Raw genomic sequence first — 16,586 nt, 5'->3', positions numbered from 1 at the left:
TAGGCCCTGGTTCTTTGAGGCAATCCAGCCGTGTTATATACAAACACTGCCTTCTGTCTTCAGAAGGAGTGATGATTAGCTCCATTCATTTTTGCTTCAAATCAAGGCCCCTCCCATCTCTGCTCAGATTGCAACAGAGTTGCAAATCCATGGGGGAAAAAGACAGATACACTATTCTCGATGGTCTTGGATTTGCACTGTGTTACAGGTCGTAAACAGAACGTATGCAAGTGTGTTATGGAGCTCCTTCTGTCCTGTTTACACATTATTATGCTAATCTGAATTTATACACTCTATAAAACATACATTTCACATTAAACTTAAAGAAAATTAACTTTCATTAGTGTGATAAGTCAGAAGTTTAACATAAATATTTTACTATTAGTTTTTATTTCAATAGCATTCAAAATGTCAGAGAGCAACTACTTACAATTTTACTAACCCTTTGACTGCCAGGGTGATGTTATGAAATATATCTGACTATATGCTAAACTAAGTTATCCCTGTAACAGGCCATGGAGGCCCATAGCGTTGTGGGATGTCAAAGCTCCCAAATTTTCTAGATAATTGGCTCACAAGGGGCAGTGAGGTTGTCAGCCTTAAGTGCCAGCTACCCTTTAACCCCCAGGAAAACTCCTGATGCTCATTTCTGTTAGTGGCTGAGTCGACGCCAGGGCTATAATGTGGCTGGAAGGATTAAGGCAGTTAAAAAATCCAATTACCTCATCAGGAATTGAACCCCTGACCTTCCAGCTTGTAGCATAGTGCCTCAGCCGACTATGCTGTCATGTGCCCCTTTGACTGTGTGAACAAATAATGTTCCTGATTTAAAAAATTCATAGTTAAACATCATTAGCATGATTTTCATAGAACTAAAAATAAAAATGACAAAATAGATGTGCCAATAACAATGTATGTATTTTTTAGTATTATGGTATGACCATAAAATCATAGCATTATGAATGTGCAAACATAATAGTGGACACACTGACGAGACTTTGCGATATTTATAAATGTTTATAAAATGTCAGGTTCTCTAGTAGAAATGGGTAATACCAGAGATCATATTAAGTCTTTAGGCCATGAACATAGTAACTGAGATGGGCTGTCATTTTGGATGACAGTCAAAAAAGAACATTCCATAAATCTTTGTAACTGATCTGTGCTGATAAATATTTCCAAAGAATTCCTGCACATGGCAACTAAGAAAATACCACATGATGGTGTGATATATAGTACATGGAAGAACACAATTCAGAATCAACATACTTAACCTCTTTGGTGCAGTGACTCTGAGAATACTCATTACTGTCAACATGATTCTCAAGTGCTGTGACTGAGTAGAATCAATTTAAATTTTGCAACCTTATTGTATGAAGTGTATATATTTAGTGCTCTTCTAAATTCATACATGAATTTCTGTATCCTTAGGGAATAGTTTTGATAATATTTCACATTTTGAACACAATATTTTAAATAAATAAATAATTGTACCAAACATCTGCTTTCATCAACCTATTTCCATCATCATGGCATCTGTGAAGCATAAGCAATTTATTCTACTTGAAGATATTCTAGAATCCCTTCAGGAAATAGATTCTGGTGATTGTTTTCATAAATATAAATATATGATAATTCCTCATGTAACGAATGTCAAGGCATCAATGAAATTTTTTCAGCATGGTTTAGGAACCACAGATCATAATAACATAGCAATTAAAATGTTAAAAATGCCCTCATACAGAGAAGTGCAGGATCACGACAGTTGTAGAGTTCAGGAAACAAAATGCAATGCTGATCTGTCAAAGCAATAATTTCAAAGCTGATTACCTAAAGACTAATTTTACTGTCCTTGGGTTTCATGCCCTCAAATACTTTCTGTGTACTGTATTTTACAAATAATGTTGACTCTAAATCTCACTGAGGTATTTTGAGACAGAAGAAGCTTCGTAAAAACATACATTTTTTATGGTAACAGGAGAAACAAGCAGATACACAGAGACCATGAGATTATAATAAATAGCGCACTGAAGATTGAAATATTTACAAAATAAAACATGCCAATCTTTATGAAACAGAAGCCGTAGCCATCAGAGTCCGTGGCTGTTGCCACCACATTTGGGTGTGAGGCATCACCATCGAGTTGTGTAGGTGGGAGAGCAACGTGTTGCAGTGTATTATAATAGGAGGGGCCTGATAGTCAGTAGCACTTCTTGGTGCATGCACACTTGCGCACTATGTTAACATCTTTGGTGTACCGTGTACCATCATTGCAGATTAGACGCACCTTGCGGCGTTTGGTTTTACGCGCACGGCAGCAACTTGACCCACAACTGCCTTCACATCGAGCCAGCTTCACTGGTTTGCGTGACCGGCAACCATTCTCTGCATAGTACTCTCTTGTCTGTTCCTTGCGGCAAGTTGGGCCTGTCCAAACAAGCAAAAGTCATAATAATCACTCACATCCAGGTAATAAATAGTCCCTGCCAATCTATACCATCTGGCCCTTTTGAGGCAGTATTCTCTGCAACTCATATTACTTAAACCAACATAACATGCAATCTATTTGGCATATTTTATTGATATATTCAGTACTCACATTGCTATATATCTTGTACTGTCTGATTGATTGATTGATTGATTTATTTCGTCACTGTAGATCATTTGAAAGACTAACATCTTGCAAAGTCTTTTCTTGTATTTAGAAACCTCCTCTCCTATAGAGTATACCTTCCAAAATGATCAAGCAACTTGTTTCTCTTACAAATTTCCTTTTTTGTCCCTATTTCTCGTACTAATATTCTCTTATCATGCAACCTAAGATCTCAGCTATCTGTGGAGCCATCAGCTACTGGAATGTAACAATACATAAATGAGCTGTAGTATTTAAAATCTGGTTCAGCTCAAAAATATAGGAAACTTCTTTCATGCAGTGACTGACTTGATATGAAATAAAAAAAAATTAAACATTTACAAGTTGCTTGGTTATTTATTTCCTTAAAATCACTAAACCATTATTTCTGCTCCAAACATATAATATGATATCTATGCAAGCTATCACTGTAACCAATAACTAACACCAAAAAGGCATACTGGGGGCACGGAAGCCACATTATGCATCCTCAAATGCGGCAACTAGATGAAGGTGACTGATCAACTGATCTGTTTTAACATCCAAGAAAAGACTGAACCACCTATGACACAGGAATATTACAGAGCATAAAAATAAGCTACCTAGTATATGTAAAAAGGAATTAAAATTAGGCCCCAGCAACATACTTCCTATTCATTCGTTTCTCTGGGCATGCAAAATATATGGGAGATATAAGCGAAGGATAAAATAATTTTAGTGGAAAACTTCATGCAATCTACTTAGAAGACCATGGTATAGATGATGGGACTATGTTAGACTGTGTCTTAATACAAATACACTCTAAATCTGCATGGTGGCCAAATGCAATAAAGTCTTCTGGAGTGATCGGGTACATCAATGTGGAAATTAAGTTCTGATTTTTCAGACTGTCCCTGAGGACCTGACTTATGGGATAAAGTGATAGATACATATTGTGGTATACTTGCTCTAAGCAAGAACTGTGGAGTCACAACAGCTGGCCATTAATAGGCAGCCACATGTACACACCAACAGAGGAATGTGTTTTCTGCGCAGTCCGTGCTGATAGCCACACACACACAACAATGGAATGTCATGCCATCACTAAGCAATAATTGCACTGCAACAGAGGAACGGTGTTTTCTATGCAATCCATGCCAAGATGTTATAAGCAGAACCAGTCAGCTGTAGCAGTCAATTAGGTAACTGCTGGGGTTCAGTTATTGTGAGCTATTGCTGCCAGAAGATGGTAGCCAAGGCCAGGGACAGATTTGAATAGAGAGGAAGGGGAATGTCTGCCATTGAAGACACTATCAAGCAATGGCTAGTGAAGACTGTAAGAGACTGAGAAGATTTTCAGTGAATGCATCCTGTTGTGCATTATATATTTCTTTATTGAAGGCTAGTAGTAGTAGTAGTCTTTATTTCCATAAATCCAATACTAGAAATACATTCAGAGGATGTGGAAAAGTCAAACAAAACACATAAATAAAAACAGTACAAGGTACCAAGTCAATATACATATATGTTAAATAATACTACTGAGATCATAAAAAGCATAACGAGTATCAATTCAACCCTTCCTATCAAAAATACCCAAAACACACCTCAAATATATAAAAGAAACAACAATAAATACAGCACAAAATGATAATCATACAGATATAATAAAATAATACAACTAAAACCCAAGAAAATAACCAGCATTAAGTTTACTTTTCCTATTAAAATTCACAAAATACTCTTCCAATACATAAAATGAGTAACAAGACTAGAATTCTTCAGATTCAATTTAAAACTGTTAACACCTTTGTACAAAATATATGAATATGACCTTATCAGATTAATACTACATCTTAAAGATACTCAGAATTCTCTTCCAAAGTATAATAAATAAAATACAAATAATAAAATTAAATAAATAAACAGTACAAAAGTACTAAGTCAATGTACACTTATAGATAAATAATACAACTAAAACTCATGAGTATGATCAGTGTCAAAATTACCCTTCAATTAAAATACACAAAATACTCTTCCAAGGTATAAAATGAGTGATTATATAAAAATTCCTTTATCTTTAATTTAAATTGTTTGACATCTCTGTATAATTGTTTCAGGTTTAATGGAAGACTATTGAATAATTTAATGCCCATATAATACGAGCCTCTCTGGTATAATGATAAATGAGTTGAAGGTTGATAAAGATTAAGGTTAAAACCTTGTCTAGTGTCTCTGTTATGTACATCAGATACAAATTGATATTGATCCATGTTAAGTACCACAAAGCATAAAAGTGAATAAATGTATAAGGANTGAATGAAAATAAGCATAGTAAACCATCAACAAGGTTTCCTGATTTACATATGGTTTAATAGCTCTGATTGCATAACATGCAGAGCTAAGTTTTGGGATGAGTAAGTCAATATGAGTTTTCCAAGATAATGTGTTTACAATGTTAACTCCCAAAAACTTTATATGGGATGAATTAGAAATTTCCATATCATCATATACTATCTTAGTAGCGTGCTCGTATATATTCTTTGTTTTGAACTTAATGAATTCGGTTTTAGAAAAATTTAAAGATAATAAATTGGCATTGAACCATGAATTTAATTTATTGAAAACTTCAGTCACATTGTGAAGAAAATTTAGAGGATCCGGATTACATATAATTACGCTAGTATCATCTGCATAAAGAATAGGAGAAGAAATCCTATTTAATACTAAGGGTAAATCATTAATATAAATCAAAAACAAAAGGGGTCCCAAAATTGATCCCTGTGGGACACCATGTGAGATTACACCCCAACTAGAACGAATATTCAAATTACAGTCTTTAGCTTGTAGTCTTATTCTTTGAAATCTTCCTCTAAGATATGATGCTATTATTTTATGCATCGGTCCTGTAATGCCATAAAATTCCAATTTAGACAATAAGATCTTGTGATTCACACAACAAACGCTTTCCTCAAGTCGCAAAATATTACGCCCACATTTTGACCAACATTTAGGGCACTTAAAATCTGGTCAAACAGTCTATTGATAGCCTTTTCAGTGGAAGAATCAGATCGAAATCCAAACTGTTCGCTTGCCAACACGTTATTATTAGTCAGATGATGACAAAGTCTTGCAAACAGCACTCTTTCAAATATCTTAGAGAAAGAAGCCAATAATGATATGGGTCTATAGTTACTGATAAGATTTTTATCACCATTCTTGTATATAGGTTTTATCTCAGAAAATTTGAGTCTATCAGGGAATATACCAGTAACTAACGATCTATTAATTATATAAGTTAAAGGTGAAGTAATAAAATGTTTACAACTTTTTAGTATTTTGATAGGGATCTCATCATAACCATATGAGTTAGTTGTTTTCAATTTGTCTATGATTTTTCCAACACAACACAACAATTAATAATATATGTTTGTAATTTCAAACAGAAATTAATCAATAATCAATCAATGACAGCAAAATCAGATAAAGGTATTGCCATTTTACCTTTTTTGGATTTGAAATTAGAACAATTACTAAACTATATAAGAATACTGAAGCTGGTATCTCATTTATAACTAGGAACAATATCAAACACTAATTGAGAATACATAAAAATATGAATGTTAAGTTTAAGATAAGTTTACCAATTACAATGTACAAAGTGTCCACAAAAATACTATATATGACAAACTGGGCGAGCATATAAAAGAATAATAGGACATAAGGAATGGTGGACAAAATTCCAAATTCACCCAACATATACACACGAATACTGAACTATAGATAAAATTATGGAAATCTTGTACATTGGAAAGTCGGGACGAATGTTGGATACTCATGAAAGATTTCATATATATGAAATCAGCAAGCAAAATATCCAACTGAACGAAAATCTTACCAAAACATTTAACCCAATATATGACACAGCCTACCAAGCATAAACAACAATTTTACCTCCATCCTACATCCACTACAACCCTTGTTCCCCCGCCCCCACCCACCTACACAGTACTCATAACAACATACATTCCAAATCAATTGTAATCCATCTCCTCAGCAGATCAGATATATACACATAAATGGAGGCACCCATCAAATAGCAATCAAATTAAATAATAACTTACAATATAGCAAGCAACCTCCAAGCACCATAACATCTGTCTGTGTATACATGTCCGCATAAGCACCATCACATATTATTATGATCACAACTACCTACTTTTAAATATAATAATATGTACAACTTTTACTTTCATTGTAATTTTATATTTTATATTATTGTATACTATTTGAAAAATCTAATACTACATCATGTAATTAGCATGCAATTCAATAGCTAAAGAAGTTTTTAAGTGTATTTATCTGATGATGGCTTCTTGAAAGCCAAAACATGTAGTAAAGTACTACTTGAAACTACAAACATATATTATTAATTGTTGTGTTGTGATGGCTTCCAATAAAGAAAGCCTCAGAAGACATGGTGATATGGTGATACAGTGATATGTGAAGTATGCAGAATAGTGACAGCATAATCCTTACTTGTACTTATGATTTTTAAGAGTTCAAGAAATCTGATTAACAATCCAAACCACGTCTGTCGTCACTAAAATCATGATAACATCCTCATACATGCAGCTGTAATACAGTCTAGCCTCAACTGTCTAATCACTAGCCAACCCAAACTCAAGTGGTCACCCATCTTCCAATTAACCTAGGTCAACAGTGACTGACTTGGAGGTGTCAAAGTCCTGCTGTCTCCAAATTCTTCAGCCATATTTTTAACTAGATTTCATGATTCACTCACAGAAAATCATTAATCTCCTATGATTCATTAAGAAAGAATGAATCCAAGATGACTGTGCTGACCACTGGAGTGGTCTTGTTGTTAACATACTTACTTACTTACTCATGGAGCAGAGCCCTTCTGGAGGAGCCGCCCATTCTGCAGCTACTCAAGAATTTCCCAGCATTTTATGGAACCCAAAGGTTCATTACCGTGTTCACAAGAGCCCTCCACTGGTCCCTATCCTGAGTCAGATCTATCCAGTCAATACCATCCCATTCTATCTCTCTAAGATCCATTCTAATATTGTCCACCCACCTAGGCCTTGGTCTTACCTGTGGTCTCTTTCCTTCTGGCTTTCCCACCAATATCCTATATGCATTCCTTGCCTCCCCCATTCGTGCTACATGACCTGCCCACCTCATCCTCTTTGACTTGATCATTCTAATTATACTTGGAGAAGAGTACAAATTATGAAGCTCCTCATTATACAGTTTTCTCCAACCTTCTGTCACTTTGTTTACATACAATCTGATTATTGTAAACCTAACAACTGATCCCAAAAATGGTAAGTTCTCAGATGAACTTACAACACCTGCATTACTTGAATGTTTCAGTCCACATGGTCAGACTAAAAAGATCTACAAATCGCTAATTAATTATACTCATACTGATATAGTATTTCTGTGCATAGTAAAACCTTAAAATTTCACACTGTTACTGTTTGTAATTTATGACATATAAATATCGCATGCAGAGTTTGTAGGGTACATTTATAATATAACTCTATACAAAATTCCACAAACCTATCTATAATGATTCATTTATTATTGCTGTCAAACAAAAAGACAAAGGGCAATATTGCACAGCTGCTGTATTGTTTAAAATCGTTCAAATAATTATCTTAAGAAAGTTACATTTCAGCGGCCTCCGTAGTCTACAGGTAAAGTTCCCACCTCATGACTCGTAGTATGCGGGTTCAAATACCCGGCAGAGGTCGTCGAATTTTTAAGGGTGGAAAAATTCAGGGAACAAGTCCTCTGGGAGGGACTTTAAGCCGTGGGTCCCGTGTTGTAGCTTTACGGCATGTAAAAAAACCTCATATCTCCAAAGGAGGTCACTGAGGCAAAATTACGGACGTTTCCCGCCCAACAGCAGTCTCTAATACCTCTGGTAGATGGGGGAAGAATTATATAGATACCTCTCAGCTAGTAGAGCCGGTCTCGCTGGCTGGGCAGGACTGATGGTAAGCACCAGTACCGGTAGGATATAGAGACTGGTAGAATATCATAGAGGGAAGCACAATGGACCAATACAGGTCTAAGTGCATGGGGAAACCCACCCTCTCCAATAACTAACTAACTAAGTTACATTTCTCTTTTTAAAAGACTTGTTCCTACACTAAATTTCAGGAGTATACAGCAGGTGGCACAAGCCCTGTTCCCATGTTTGTATTGTTGGGCGTTCATGTGGTTTAGAGACATATTTTTGGATTGGCTTTATTGACCACTCATACACACAACTCAGAAGAAAAGTAATTACAGTGCCTCTCTGAATGTCAGCTTCCTTCCAACTGACTCTTTTCTCCAGACTCCTGTACAAAACTGACTTAATTGCCCCAGTTGTCTTCTCGGTATAGCCCACACAGATAACATCATTCATTTTCGTATCTGTTGCTGTGGGGACGTGTTTACTGAGCCGTTCCCTAGCAGCGGTCGTCTGTTTTCTCTTATTAAGAATCTGCTGCCTAGTAACCTGCTTTCAGAGCTGTTCGCCAGCAATGGATGCTTCTCTGGCTCCACAGTTCTTGCTTTGAGCAAATATGCCACACTATCAATGATGAGAGGAAGCTGATTATCACAGGCATGAGGTGGTGTAATGTTCATACTATATGTTGTGGATATTTATCAATAGGTTTAAAAGTTATTAGTGGAGGACACAGACATGCCAGGAAATATGAAAACATGGATATGATGATGCCACTAGCTGTCTTTCCTTAAAAATGAAGAAAGTATGCTGAAATAGTTTTAAAAAATCTGTCTGTAAAATGACAACCAATTATCTGAATACAGAGTAGAGCTGACTGCTAAAACATTATATACATTAAACACAGGCCTACCTAAGAAAACCTGCAACACAGCTGTGGTCCAATAAATCCATTGCACTAAGAAGAAAACCTGCCAGAGTACCATTTTGTACACCACAAAACCCATTATGAACTGCACTGAGATTAAGCTCAGGCCTGTATGATGAAAAGCCACTGGCTAATGGTACTGAATTCATCTAATTTAGTAAAACCTCAATTTTATACTTTTAAAGAAACCACAAAAGAAACACCATGAAATCAAGGAAATTGTAAAATTAAGGAAATGAAAATAATGTAGCATAAAGAAAGATGTGAATTATTTTTTACCATAACTTTGGCAAACCATTTAAAATATGCGTGTCTGAACACAATAGCAATATAAACAAGAAATAGCATGCATGTTGCCAAGTCCCCTCCACAGGGAGTCAGAATATTTTCTTACAAATTTACATTTATGTCATTTTAGACAGTTTTTACTAATCACTGAAGTAAACGCTTTCAATTTTGATTTTTTCCACAAAAATTGGGGGGGGGGGAGAGAAAAAGCCTAGTTTTCCCTCACCTGCCAGTACCCATGTCCTCATATCATGTACACATGTTACAGTATGAGCATCAACTTGCATTACAGTATTAATTTCATTATTTATTGTAACTGTTTCCAGTTTTGCTTTATTACCTACATTTCAGACAACCAAAATTACTTATGGATATACATAAGTTTACACACAACAACTGTTGCAGATACTGTCAACAGCCAACTTGATAGCAAAACAAATGGCTGCAGGTCCCTAAGCATAATGGTGAACCTGAATATGTGCGTGATTCTGTAATTGGTTCAGCTCACTTATGTGAGGTTCAGAAATATTCACATGAACAGATATGCCTACTTTACAAAGAAACTCTGAACATGAGCAGAACAGCACCACTGTTTCTTTGAACTTTTCATCACAGGCTGTAGGGAATTTCTCTTACCAGGATCTTGAAAAGAAAGTTAAAATTTGGTAAAAATGTAAATTTAAGCAACTTGAAAATGGTTACAATGTAACATTATCCTCATGGGTTTTTGGCCACAACAAAAAAAATATATAACACTGAGGAATGCAAATTCAAAGTTTTGCTCTAGCACCTGTTTCTTTCGACTTCAAGGTGTGGAGATGATTTAAGGGCAAAACATTTTCTCATTTAAGCCATCTGTAGTTGAGCCAGGATGGCTCATTCAGCAAATACATTTCCCATGAACATGAAGTGAAATGAGTGGATATATTTCCTGCTGCATACAGCATGTGCAAAAAATGATTCACTATAGACCTAATCTGGGGGAAAGTTAAGTGAGAAGACTACCTTCCCATAACAAAAAATGTTTTATACATACCTTGGTACCCGAAGCTCACATCTGGAGTTAGCAGAATAGAAAGACACAAAAGGAAACAAATAATATGATAATGAAAAAATAGTCATGTTGTTATCACAGCTACTTTCAGGCACATGTACAGCAACCATCCCATATGCCCAGACCATCATAATCAACTTAGCATTTATCTCTTGATTGAGGGTTCCACCAAGAGGCATGAAAGTAAGCGCAATTATTGCTAGTTCAGAAAATATTAGATTTCAAGAAAAATATAAGTTGCATACAAGAAAGTAATTCAATGGCAGAAAAAAAAAGAATGAGAAAAAACTTCATTGTTTAGTTGCTGCCTGCAATATATTCTGTTCAGCATGCACCATAACTGAAATTAAATGCTAGCAAAACTAACAGTTCCAATATCATTAGTCAAACAAAAGCATTTGAGCCGTGATGTGCTTTGTCATGGTGTGTATACATTTTATAACATTTATTTACAAATGTGCAGAGTACAGATAAAACTAACATTGTATTTATTAACAGTAAACAATATTTATGACCTTTTACAAATAGTCTTTAAGATGAAAAGAGTTTGTGAATTTTTTTTTATTTTAAGGGGTAAATGCTTCTGTTGTATCCTACCATGATGTTTACTTCATCTCTTAGGTATTGTGGGAAAAATTCTATATATGAAAGACTATAGTTAAAAAGTTCACATTATACAAAGATCCCTGCTACTGGATCAGTTTGGTTACATTTGTTGACAATTTAGTAATGTAAATATGTTCAAGTTGGTAATAGTGATCTATATTCATGATGTGTATCTATGCTAGCCATCTTACAGTGCACACAATTTCACCTTTCTCTTCACTTTTACACTACATGTTTCGGCACTAATGTGCCATCTTCAGGTGTGTCTCTATCCATGTCAAACTACTGCACTGCATGCCATGATGTCTCCATCATAAAATGACTAAAATGTGTATTCGTCATGTATAACAATAAATTCTAAATATTAAAACCTTTCAGGATTCGTCATCCATACGTCGTATCTCAAATACGTGAGTCACGCCAATCCTCCTCTATTGGAGCACTCTTCCTACATTCATGTGTGTATTGTGCTCTGTGTTGTGTTTTTCTCTTGTGACTGTGTGCGTTGTACTGCTATATTCATTTGTTTTTTGTTTTGTATTATAATAAAAAGTTTCTTCTCACCAAATATGGCTGTTAAGTGACATGTAAGCATGGCACAAAGAAAATCAACAAGTTATGGGCCCAGATTTGGTCAAAAAAAAAAAAAAAAGGAGAAGACAGAAGAAAAATGAAAAAATGGCAACCACAGAGACAACAGAGGTAACTCATTTGCCAAAACTGAAGGACACCAACTCATTTCCACTGTGGGATTTTGAAATCAACAATCTGATGCGTGCAAAAGAACTGATAAACATCGTTGATGGCAGCGACCTGTTAAGTGACCAAGGCAGAAACAAAGAAAATATAAGGAAATGGAAGATGCGAGATGCAAAGTGCCAATACTACATAGTGAGAACAATAGAGAAACACGTGAAGACCCACACTGTGACATGCACAACCGCGAAAGAAATGTACGACACCTTGAAGCAAATTTATCAGCAACCTCTCAACAGAAGTTTCTTCTGCTACAAGACTTCTACCATTTCAAGTATGACAAAACTAAGGATATGATGACGAATATAAGTCATGTGCAGAACACTGCCTTCAAGCTTCGTCAACTGAACCAAAACGTTGATGAAAATTGATCATGACAAAAATAACAACAATTCTACCAGAAGACTACAAACACTTCAGCACTGCCTGGGACTCATCGGTGACCGTGGACAGAACCCTTGACAACCTGGTGGCCAGATTGATGTTGGAAGAAGTGAAGTGCAAGATAACAACTAAAGAAGAGGAAAGCACAGCTTTTAAGACAGTAACTAAAACCAAAAGTAAAACCCCTTTCAAGTGTTTCAATTGTAATCAAATAGGTCATGCCCAGATCAACTGCCCCCAACAAAGGTAAGAGAAATTGCTCTATCTGTAAAAGGAATAATCACTCTGAAAAGGACTGCTACTTTAGAAATAAGGACAGTGATACGAGAAAACAATGTAGAGTATGTAAGAAAACGAACCATGCTGAAAAGGACTGTTATTTTAAAGATAGGAATACAAGAAGCAAGGTCAATTTTCTAGCTGAAGCAGCAGAAACCCACGTGAGTGATGCAAGTAAAAAAGACAAAATGTATGTTGTGGATAGTAGCAGCATATGTCATATGACAAATGTGAAGACTGATTTGAGGCATATACTCAGTGTATAAAGGTAGCAAAGAAAAATCAAAGTATGACTCCAAAAGAAATAGGCAATCTGGAATTTAAAGAGTGTAGTTTGAAAAAGGTTTCATATGTTCCAGAACTCAGCAAAAACCTGCTGTCAGTTCACTGTATTACAGAAAACGATGGAGAAGTGTTGTTTACAAAAGAGAAAGTCCAGATACTCAAGGACAAAAATGTTGTAATTGAAAGAAAAAAGGATTGTTTGTAATTAATTTTAGCATGAGGAATGAAGCTATGAAGACTCAGCAAGAGATAAGTGTAGAGTGGCATAGAAAGCTAGGTCACATAAGTTATGCGAATCTTAGTAAACTACAAGAGATATGCCAAGGGATACCAGAAAGTGTGAGCAAGTGTAAAAATTTTGATATATGTTCAGTTTGTATGCAGGCCATTTGATACAGAAAGAAGTAGGGCTGGAAAGCCATTAGAGATAATCCATAGTGACGTGTGTCGACCAATTGATCCGAACCACTTATGACAATAAGAAATATTTCCTTACATGTGTGGATGATTATATGCATTTTTGTAAGATATACCTGTTAGAAAATAAGATGTTGGAGAAATACAACATGCAAGAAAGTCGAGAAATGAAAACACCCACGGCCACGACCCCACCAACAAATGACAAAGGAGAAAATGACAAAAATGACACAAGATTTCCTTACAGAGAAGCTGTAGGAAGCCTGCTATATATGACTTCTAAACCAGACCTGATATGGCATTCTCTGTAAATGTGGAAAGTAGAACCTTGGAAAATCCTGACAAAATAGCTGTTCAGAATGTAAAAAGGACCCTTAGGTGTGTGAAATGTATGCAAGATTCAGGAATAAAATATACCTCATCTGACTCCGAAACTGTGAAACTGGAAGCATTTAGTGATGCTGTTTATGCAGGGGATGTAAAGGATAGGAAGAGTGTAACGGGATATGTAATTATGATGTCAGGGGGCCCAATATCACGGTGCTCTAGGAAACAGAGTATTGTTGCATTATCAACCACTGAGGCCGAATATATTGCAGCAGCTGAGTGCTGTAAAGAATGGAAATATCTAAAGACGTTGATAGATGAGTTGACAGGAAAAAGGGTGGAAGCTGAACTGTGTGTCGACAATCAGAGTGCAATCAAGCTAATAGAATCTGGACAAGTAACGCTTAGGACTAAGCACATAGACATTAGGTATCACTACATAAATGAACAATTGAAAGAGAAACTGTTCTGAATCAAATATTGTAACATTGAAACTTACCTCATCCATCTTAGGTTCACATATTTTTCTGTTCATTTTGTTTTCAGAACTTGCATTTTTTTCCTCAGGGTAAGCTTTCATGTTTCAGACATATACAGTGAAACTGGCATAATTATTATTTTATATATCTTGATCTTCAGCATGTGCAAAGCAGACAGATGATACGAGTTCCTGCACTAAACTAAACGGCCTAATTTAAACATGACCACTGTTAGACACTTATGAGGACATCAGAACTGTACAATCTGTTCTCTGTTTGGTGTGTTAGCTTTATTTTCAGACCAACATTTTTACTGACCTGCAAAATAAATCTGTCAAAACCTCATGAGTACACTAGAGGAAAGCAACAACTCCCTTACCTTGTTCACAGTAGCGTCCCCCCCAACCAGGTCGACAGCGACAGGAGTATTCCCTTGGTCTGGAGCGGGGCACGCACTTGCTGCCTCGCTGACACTGATTGTTCACACAGCTATCTTGCTCTGCCATAGGTGCTGCTGCAACAACTGCTGCTGGTCCCCCCTCATCTTCTTCCATCTGCTCCTCATCATCATCATCATCATCTTCTTCTTGCAACAGGGAGCAGCCTGGAGTCACCTTCTGCTGCCGTGCTGCGTTCATGAAGTCCGCTGGCTTGTGGTTCACCCATAGCTCCTTCAAGCAACCTGCCACATGAAATAGCCTCTAAACTGATTTCATTGTGCACAAGAAATGTCAATGTTTACAGGAAATTTTTAAGGTTCCCATTTTTATAATTTTGGAGACCATGGAAGATTCATAATTTTTTTCTGGTAAACAGCCAAAGGGTTCTTTAAGGGATACAGCCTGTTCTGTGTTAGTACTATATATGAGTTTTATTCTTCCTGTCAAACACAAAAATATACCAAATAACTCACTCACATTTCACTGTGCATAACTGAGTTTATTGGTTGTATGACTTTGCAACATGTTTCAACTCATGGAGCCATCATCGGGCGATACCTACATTAACAAACCTTACACTACTGAATTGTGCCTCTTAGATGGATCCATATATATACTTGTATATTGTACTAATCATTGTAGTTACAATAAAACAAAAAAATGTAGTGTGATTCTTTCTTATTCATTATTCACCTTTATATGCACAGATTATACGGTTGTGTTTTTATGCTACTTTAAGAATGTATTAAACTAGTATTTAAAACTTGTTGGGAGTTTTAAAATATTAAAAGTGTATATTTAAATATATTAATAGGTTCAAATGTTATTAAAATTTAGAACTCATGGAAATACTCTAACTGTTGGAACTTAAAAGTGACGAAAGCAAATGCATTAGCATAAGCTTGAATAAGACTACAAATCCATCAACACAATCACAGCCAGATCATGGAAGGACGTGATTAAGGACACAAAGTAATTTAACAAGAAAATATAAGAAGACATCAAAATACTTAGCTCCATAGCCATCCTAAGAAGAAAATATTTAATGAACTTGGGAGCCAAACATGATCAAACATGAACATATTACAGACAACACAAGCAGTGACAACTGTATCATATATACAACAATTAGGATCAAGATAACAACTATAAGCCAAAATGTAGTCATATTGATGGTGGAAAGTTCAACATGACCAACAGAAGAAATTCTATACATAATTTTAATTTTATTTAAACTAAGGGGGAATCAACTGCTAAGAATATTTAGAATATACTGTAACGTGTTCACGTTACTGAAGACGCCGTAGAGATGGTTAATTGGTTTATTTAACGATCTACAAATAACGGCTACAATTAATTATCTCACAGTTGCGGGGTTTCACACTTTATAACCCTAAGCGCATTAATCTGTTAACACTGTTGCGGAGTTTCACGACTTATAACCCTACGCGCAAATCAGCTCACTCTGTCTTCAGTAGTCTACACGTTTACAGTAGGGGAGCTAGGTATCACTGTATCACACGCTCCCAATTACACAATCGCACACACGTCCGGATCTTCTTACCGCGACGGCTGCTATACTCCAACTATAGTCCGCTGACTGGAGAACTGTTGATAACACGCTCTCGTAAGCTTGCTCGGAACTATCTTCGGCGATGGCCACGTTATAACTCGGCGGCTGTCACAGTACAACTGAAGTCGCCGACTGCTACAGTAAAACTCGCTGGTAGCCACATTAGAACT

The 16,586-nt window shown here is 36.0% G+C and overlaps 1 protein-coding gene across 4 annotated transcripts in view; it reads right to left on the bottom strand.

Moving 5' to 3' along the window:
• Positions 1–700: 700 nt before the first annotated feature.
• The window catches only part of LOC111866833 (protein slit), a 635,722-nt gene continuing 619,836 nt past the window's right edge, over positions 701–16,586 (bottom strand). For 2 of the 4 annotated variants that reach the window (XM_023856131.2, XM_023856132.2), the window contains exons 32-34: positions 14,783–15,085; positions 10,853–10,873; positions 701–2,427 (exon numbers count right to left, since the gene is read on the bottom strand). In XM_023856131.2, coding sequence (XP_023711899.1) covers positions 2,201–2,427; positions 10,853–10,873; positions 14,783–15,085 — 551 coding nt within the window. In that variant the 3' untranslated portion in view covers positions 701–2,200. The remainder of the gene's footprint in view (positions 2,428–10,852; positions 10,874–14,782; positions 15,086–16,586) is intronic. The other 2 variants (XM_023856134.2, XM_033752430.1) reach the window with 1 other exon arrangement.

The sequence above is a fragment of the Cryptotermes secundus genome, unplaced genomic scaffold (assembly GCF_002891405.2).
Source record: "Cryptotermes secundus unplaced genomic scaffold, Csec_1.0 scaffold533, whole genome shotgun sequence".
Classification (NCBI taxonomy): domain Eukaryota; kingdom Metazoa; phylum Arthropoda; class Insecta; order Blattodea; family Kalotermitidae; genus Cryptotermes; species Cryptotermes secundus.
Note: the sequence above shows the minus strand (reverse complement) of the source record. Positions and strands in the feature narration are given on the sequence as shown.